Source organism: Oreochromis niloticus, linkage group LG23 (genome assembly GCF_001858045.2).
Source record: "Oreochromis niloticus isolate F11D_XX linkage group LG23, O_niloticus_UMD_NMBU, whole genome shotgun sequence".
NCBI lineage: Eukaryota > Metazoa > Chordata > Actinopteri > Cichliformes > Cichlidae > Oreochromis > Oreochromis niloticus.
Genome location: NC_031986.2, coordinates 30,899,916 through 30,907,624, shown reverse-complemented (window position 1 = coordinate 30,907,624; position 7,709 = coordinate 30,899,916). Strand labels below are relative to the sequence as shown.

Sequence of the window (7,709 nt, the reverse complement as noted above, 5' to 3'; positions counted from 1 at the left end):
CTCCTGTAGATACATAAAGAAGCCAGATGTCTGGAGATCTTCAAGGGGGGGGGGCATCATCCTACTCAATGTACTTCAATAAACACTTTTCTTGATGATTTAATGGGCCCAATTGAAAATTAAAATTACTTGACAATAATTGGTAAGATTTTAGATGGAAAGGATCGTTTTTGTGCCACATCCCACAATTTTTAGCTTTTAATCACTGACAATTAAATAAAAAGATCCGTGCTTAATTTAGTTCAGTAGCATCAGCATACTCTTGTTTGTTTTCCCTTAAAAATATCTTGTTCACTCAAATGAGTTTCACTCCATAGCTTCCCTTTAAATTAGATGTTAGTACAAAGGGACAAAAAAACAACAACAACAACAACAAAAGACATGCCTGAAATATAATCATAAAACTTTATTAATATGCATGACACAACAGTATACAATGACATACAATAATACTGAAACTGGATCAGATGTTACTGTGTCAATCGTTAATTTAAAATCTCCAAACACTCCATGAATTGTGCTAAATGCTCAGCTGACATTTGTAACCTTTGATAATCAACAGAATGAACTATAATTTTCCTATAATTTCTAACCAAAACAGTTGTAATGTTTAATGTTAAATAAACAACAAAATGAATAAGAAATCAAACAGAAAGTAGTGGTACTGTAGCTGCAACGGGTAAGACTTTTAACCTCAGCGGGGGCAGTTCTGTCTGTGCGCTGGTGGGGGCGCTATGACTGCAGGCAGCAGTGCAGGAACATCTGGGCTGCTGATTACGAAAACTTAGCTGCTTGTGGAGGAGGTCCTAAAAAGCCTCCGGCCTGTTTGGTTGCAGCTCTGGAGGGTGCAAGGCCGAGCATCTTCTGAATGTTCTACAGGAAAAAAACAAAACAAAAAAACCCAGCAGAAACTCTTAAACAAATACCCAAACCAGCACAGAATATACATTTGATAACACTTAGTATACACGATATTAACCCTGATATATTGCTGTATATTATTCTACACATACAGTTTCCTGCTAACACCACTAACCAAAGGAATAGTTGGATGTGTATTCAACAAACAATACAGAATTTGTCCTAAGGGTGGCAGTAGAGAACACAGCATGTTACTTAAATTAACTCAACTGTGCTTCGTCTCCCTGTGGAAACCAGATAATATCCTCTTGAGGTGTTTATGCTGAATCTGAGTAACAGTAAGCTATTTAGTCCTTGTACAGCTGCAGTGAAAGCTCTGTTCATATTGCCATCAATAAGTCAGACTTGTTCCTGGTGAGTATGTCCACTGATATACAGTAAAAGTATAGACGTTACCTGTCTGATGGACATGGTGCAGAGGATATAGAGGAAAATAAAGGAGCAGTCGGTGTAATCCTCGCCCAGCAGGTTGCGGTGTGACAGTCCCTGGATATACGACAGTGGCACAAATGGCAATTTGGCCACAACTCTTCCATCGAAACTGAACGTAACATAAAAAGCCAAAAAGGGAACTTGTTTAAAACAATGAACTGGACAAGTTACACTTTCTTATATTTTGCCTGATGTTTTTTTTTGTTTTTTTTTAATGAAAAGAGAAAGCTTTTTAAGAAAATGTGAAACAATATTTTACCCTGCAGTAACTTACATGGAGTTAAACATGCCCATGAGAGCTGTGAAGCAGAAACCAATGGCGAACATGGATTTCATCCGCACCTACAAAATAAACACTCAGGATTTAAACACATACATTTAACTATAAACATTTAAATTAAAATATGTAAGGTTTGACTGGAATGATCAGCGGGCAAAATTTTGACCCGAGTCTCAACTGATTTAAGGATCTGTTACTTACTAAATTAAAACAAACAATTAAAAAAAATAAAATGCTACAGTTGTTGAAATGAAAACAAAATGGTGATTCTGAAGGGGTCATGTGGGAACTTTTTTCAGATTCAGTTAGTTTTAAATGGAATGACCTCACTAAACTACAATTTAACTACGATAACTAGACAACCTCAGTATCAGACATTAAGACTGGGCTGCATATTAACTGGAAACAAAACATCTCTCACCATAGACAGGTCTCTGTTGTTGTTCTTCAGCTTCTCCTCTTGCCTTTCTGCAATGCAATCATACACAAAACACTGTCATCAAGAGGAGAAGGACTGAGCATAAAAGCAGTCCACTGAGGTCTTTCTGTTATAACACAGAACACCGGTTTGTTTACAGGGTTCTTACCAATCTTCTTCTTTTGTTGGCGTCCAGCAGATTCAGTTATGGTTTCCTTTTTCTTCTCAACTAGTATCAGAGAGGACAAAATTAATCTTTTAACAATCTGAAGAAAAATAGCAAGTTAACAAGAAAACACTTGAGTCACTTACGTTTTTTGCTTTGCTTTTCCACTTCAGCCTTTAGCCTCTTGTACTTCTCAGTCCGATACACTAAAACCCAGGTAATGCCTGAGGAGAAAATACGATTGTTTAAATAAAAAACAAACAAAAAAAAAAACATTGAAAACTGCCACTGAAGTTTCCAACAGATCAATATGTGAAGTTTTTGCACATTTCTGAAACCTTTTCCTGAATCAGAAGAAATCTCTGCAGCCACAGTATCCAATAAGCTTTGCATCCTCTTCTGTCACACCAACCCTCTGCATTCCTCCTTCACGCTATCCATGGACCTCCTCTACGGTCCACACAACTCACTGATGATCAGTTCTCTTCTTAAACTAGCTTTACAAACTCTTTCCCATAGATTAATGGCATGTCTCATCAACTATCTCTCTGCAGTTATTACAGCTCTCCACATCACTCTTGTTCTTGAAAACTGGTAGCAGTACACGTCTTCTCTATTCCTCAGGCATCCTCTCACTTTTTAAGATTGTGTTAAACAATGTAGTTAAAAAGTCCACTGCCCTCTCTCCCTTCTAGACATCTCCATACTGCCACAAGTATGTCTTCTGGACTAGCCATCTTTAAATGCTTTATTCTCTTCATCACTCACTCTAATATGCTGACAAAATACAACAAAAAGACTTCTACTTCTACCTCTACTTATACTCTGGAATGTAAATCATATACAAATGTGGTTAAATAATGTCTTACTTCCGTATCTAAACTAAACATTAAAAATTAAATTGTAACAAATGTTTGTTTTTTGGTTTTTTTTTTTCAAATTGTTGATGTAGATAGCGAGGAAGTCAATATTCTTCCCGTGGAAAGCGTCTCAAATGTAACTCCAGGCTTTTATTGCGAAATTTTAACCGGAAGACAAAAACGTTAAGCTGTATTCAGTCATTAACAAAGTACAGGTCAACAAAAGCAACAAAAATTGCGAATTAATAAATATTAATAACATTGAAGGCGTTTCTCTACCATATAATCCAGAGTAATGTAAAATTCTGAGCTATAACAGTGTTTTCTGGAGCACGGTAAAACGCCTGCTCGACCTGTCAGACGGATTTGGCTCACCTTCGGCTAACAACGCTGTACAAATGGAGATGAAGACGATCAAAATGGTGTCTGCGAACATGGTACTCATGGTGTCAAAGTCCCGTTTTCCCGGCCGTAGAGAGGAAAAGTATTTACTTTATATCAGAAGATAAACCCTGACCGCCTTCCGCTGAGCTGAGTTTCAGCTTCATACAGCCCTGTCAGCGTTACTGCAGAGGTCAGACCATGAAAAAGCACTTCCGGTTCATCCGACCGAGCCAAAAAAAAAAAAAAAATGCATATACATACACAAAAATATGTAACAATGCAGAGAGATTTTTCTTAACCATTTTACAAATAGTGGACACTTCAGGACATTCCCATACCACGTGGTCAAAATTGTACTTAAGGGGCAGTCTTGGAGTTTTTTCCATAAAGATGCCTTTCCATGTTGCCATATTTTTTCAGAATTGTCCAAATTTCTTTATACTTACCTAAAATACTAAATGTAACATTCCACCTTCCTCCATCCTGTAGCCAACTTTTTGATTTTTTGCATCTGAATCCTGTTTGCTAATATCACACTACCCAAAAGTTTAAAAACTGTTCATCCATCCATTTTCTACACCCTGGTAAGATTGCCAATCAATCACAAGACAAACACAAAAAGAGAAACAATCACTCACACTCACATTCTCACCTACAGTCAGTTTTGAATCACTAATTAATCTAGCCAATGTGCATGGTTTTAAAGCAGGAATTTCAACTCATTGTTATAACGGGTCACAAGCTCACTTTGATCTTAAGAGGGCCAGACTAGTGAAACTCCCCTTTCTGTCAGTGAAAATAAGTTTAAATAAACATTTAATATCTTAATACTAAACAAGAACTATCTTAATATAAGAAAAAGAAGAGTAATTGCAACAGTGCAACTTAGTTTTTCCACATACTAAAGAAATGCTGCTCTCATTAATGAAAGAAAGACTATTTTGGCTTAAATTGCCAGAAATAAAAGTATGAAATTACAGAAAAACAATCCTGGTAGCTCATCAGCTAAAAAAGAAGTCTCTGTTAATTCACTTTTTTGCGGACCCAGTGTAAAAACATATGTTTCTATAGTCAAAAGTGGAACCTTTCTGTTATTTAATTCTTTATCTATTACTTTGGTGTACTATGTATACCAAGGGGGAGTTCCTTATCAGTAGGAAAAGCTGCAAAACGTATTAACATTCATTTAAATGTCCAAAAATTAATTACTTCCTTCACATTTTCTAAAGACATCCATCCAGTGGGCCAGATTTGAGTCTTTTCTAAGCTAATTCTGGCCCCAAGGCCTTATGTTTGACATCCCTGTTTTAAAGTGTGGACGGATGCTTATTTAATGGTGTATTTAATTAATTCATTATGGCAGTCCTGGCGTTCCATACTTCATGGGAAGAAGATGGATCGTTTGGAATAAAACACAGGAACTTCTTGCTGTGAGACAAGAGAACTAACCACCATACACCACGCTACACTAAACAGTTTATGTTTCATCAAAATTATTGTGGATTTTTTTTTTTTTTGTGCTGATTAATCCACGTGTACTTAGAGTACTAGTCAGCTTACTGACATCTGTTTCACTCAAATAAAAACAGTCATTGTTTTTAATAATGTTAAAGTGCTGCACAAGTAAAATTTATAAAAGAAAAGAGAAAAAAAGGAACCCGCAACTACCTGTCAGCGATTTCATCAGCAGCATCCTCATCTTCGATTTGTTGCCCTTTAACGTCATCATCACCATCAACTTCACCGTCGCCTATACCATCATCAAATGGGAGGAGCGCGCACTCCCCCGGCGTAGAGGTACGGAGCGCGCTGCAGATGAAACATGGCAGGAGACAGCGAGACAAAGCCAGGTGACCAAGCCGAAAATGACTCAAATATTCGGCAGCCATTCCTCATCGGTGTGGCCGGAGGAACAGCCAGCGGGAAGGTTGGCTTTTATATTATAAACCCTTTCTTTTTTTTTTTCTTTGGATTATTTCTTGGAGGCGTCTGATTTTTTTTTTTTTTTTTTTTAATATCTGTTGTGTTAGATTATGCGTTTGGGATGAAGAGGGCAGGACTAAGAAATGAAACGTATTCTTCCTCGGAAAAAAGAAGTTTAGATTAAAATCATTACTTAGTCACTCAGCCTGGTTGTTGTGTTGATCAGTAGTGAAAGTTACGCAGGCCGCAGTACTGCATGTCAAATCAGAAAACGTGCACTGTCAACACTACTGTCATTTTTCCCCTGAAACCAGATTGACGTTCAGATTTCAAACTTCCGTGAAGGACTCCCGAATTTTGTTTTTCATGCTTTTTTTAATCTGAGGGGATGTAAAGAGTGGCGAAGATCAGGAAAAAGAGAAAAAGGAGGAGTGAGGTTTGTCATAATTAGCATCAGCTGCGCAGGGTGCGCTGGCTGCGAGGAGTGTAAAATGCATTTGCAGACAAAGAAGGCTGAAAAAACTCTGTTAACGCACAGTGCTGTCTGCAGCAGATGGATGCATGATTATCACTATTGGAGGTGGCAGCTTTGATGTTATTCTTTTTATTGCGCTTTCTAAAGGATTTGCTGATGTCACACAATGTATCCGCTGTTTCAGACTCGCTTGATGTTAACTTTATCTCATTTCACTGACCTGCTTGACACTGACAATGTAGACGCCTTTGGTGCCACGACAGACTAAATATGTGCTTTGGCATTCTGTATTGTGCAGCATTTTATAGGTTCCCAGTAGTTTCCAGTATTCTGTCTTGGATGATCAGAATATGCTGCATTATGGTCACATTTTGTTGCAAAGTGAATAATCACAATAAGCACAATCTGTAGGATGAACCAGGGCTCCAGTTTATGAGGGGATTGCACAGCATTTTTATACTAAATCTGAGAAAATGTCCCATATTTTGATTGGCTCAAGTTTACATAAATCAATACGTCTAACAAGAAATCCGGCGCAGATCCATGAAATAACCTGAAATGATACGTAACAGTTTTAACAGTTATTCAGGATATAAAAAGTCATTCACTGGAGCACAAATAACTATCATATAAGAACATAAAACAAGCTTCCGAAGTTGGGAAAATTGCATTCAAATAAAATAAAGTACATTTGTCCTTTTTATTTAATCTTCAACATGTAGTTGAAGATTGGTGCTATGAGGCCCAGTTTCGGAGAACTTCTCTGTATTAGCAACATGTTTTGCATTTTCGTCACACAAGCATAGATTATGACCTACATTTAATTAGTTGGGATTTGTTTGGCTAACTAATTTAGCCTTGTATTTCCATTAATCCAAGACTGGCATATCTCTTGAAATTATTCATATGGGTGACGGTATGCTGACTTCATAGGTGAAGGTGGTTGTGGTTCAACAGGCAGTTGTTTGTGGCTTCAACTTCCTGGTGTTATGCCTCTATTTTCCCACAGGAGTAACTGCTCACAGAACCACCTGTTCTCCCAGACATGTTATCTGAACAGGGAGTAAACTGCAGTTATTTGTTATGAGTGTGTGTCTGAAATGACATCAATGATTTCCAGTAATGGACTATGCTGTGTTTTTACATCATTAGGACGTAAAGTGTAAGTAAATGTTGGTCTCAGTGCAAAAATATCAGGCCATGTTAAATCTTGTAACGAGGATCACTTGTTTCTGATTCTTTGTTCGTGTTCAGTCGTCGGTGTGCAGTAAGATCATGGAGCTGCTGGGCCAGAACGAGATCGACCACCACCAGCGGCAAGTGGCCATCCTCAGCCAGGACTGCTTCTACAGGGCCCTGACCCCGGAACAGAAGGCTAAGGCGCTCAAGGGCCAGTTCAACTTTGACCACCCAGGTACATCGCCTCTGCATTTGTGAGTCATGCTGAGTCACTGGGCCAGAGGGGGCTCGAGCGTTGAAACGTAAGCATTGTTTGTTCATTCATCCCAATTGTGACTTTTGGTTTTAACTACCTTGTGCTCTTTCCTTCTCTATAGATGCATTTGACAATGACCTCATAATCGCGACCCTGTGGGACATCAAGGAGGGAAAAACAGTCCACATTCCTGTTTATGACTTTGTTTCCCATTCCAGGTGACTAACTGTTCATACAGGCACAACATTAAAGGGGGTTTCAGCAGGTTTCAGCTTACACAAAGAGATCTCTGATGCAGCATCAATGGAAGCATCATAATACATAAGACATGCATTATGTCTACTGTGGTGGGTTAATTAGGGCAAATTGATTTTCATATCATAGTGAAATGAATGGAAGCCCATAACTGCCTGGA

At 38.2% G+C, this 7,709-nt stretch overlaps 2 protein-coding genes across 3 annotated transcripts in view; one reads left to right on the top strand and one right to left on the bottom strand.

Annotated features, from left to right (window-relative positions):
* Positions 1-382: 382 nt before the first annotated feature.
* tmco1 (transmembrane and coiled-coil domains 1) lies at positions 383-3,668 on the bottom strand. The gene is made up of 7 exons (XM_003444300.5): positions 3,453-3,668; positions 2,364-2,441; positions 2,221-2,280; positions 2,055-2,101; positions 1,628-1,695; positions 1,318-1,462; positions 383-873 (listed from the first exon to the last, which is right to left on the bottom strand). The coding sequence occupies exons 1-7, from the start codon at positions 3,520-3,522 to the stop codon at positions 775-777; spliced, it is 567 nt and encodes a 188-aa protein (XP_003444348.1). The 5' UTR covers positions 3,523-3,668; the 3' UTR covers positions 383-774.
* A 1,522-nt stretch (positions 3,669-5,190) lies between these two features.
* The window catches only part of uck2a (uridine-cytidine kinase 2a), a 6,778-nt gene continuing 4,259 nt past the window's right edge, over positions 5,191-7,709 (top strand). Inside the window, exons 1-3 of one of the 2 annotated variants that reach the window (XM_003444299.5) lie at positions 5,191-5,388; positions 7,114-7,273; positions 7,416-7,512. In XM_003444299.5, coding sequence (XP_003444347.1) covers positions 5,284-5,388; positions 7,114-7,273; positions 7,416-7,512 — 362 coding nt within the window. In that variant the 5' untranslated portion in view covers positions 5,191-5,283. The remainder of the gene's footprint in view (positions 5,389-7,113; positions 7,274-7,415; positions 7,513-7,709) is intronic. The other variant, XM_005451133.4, reaches the window with a different exon arrangement.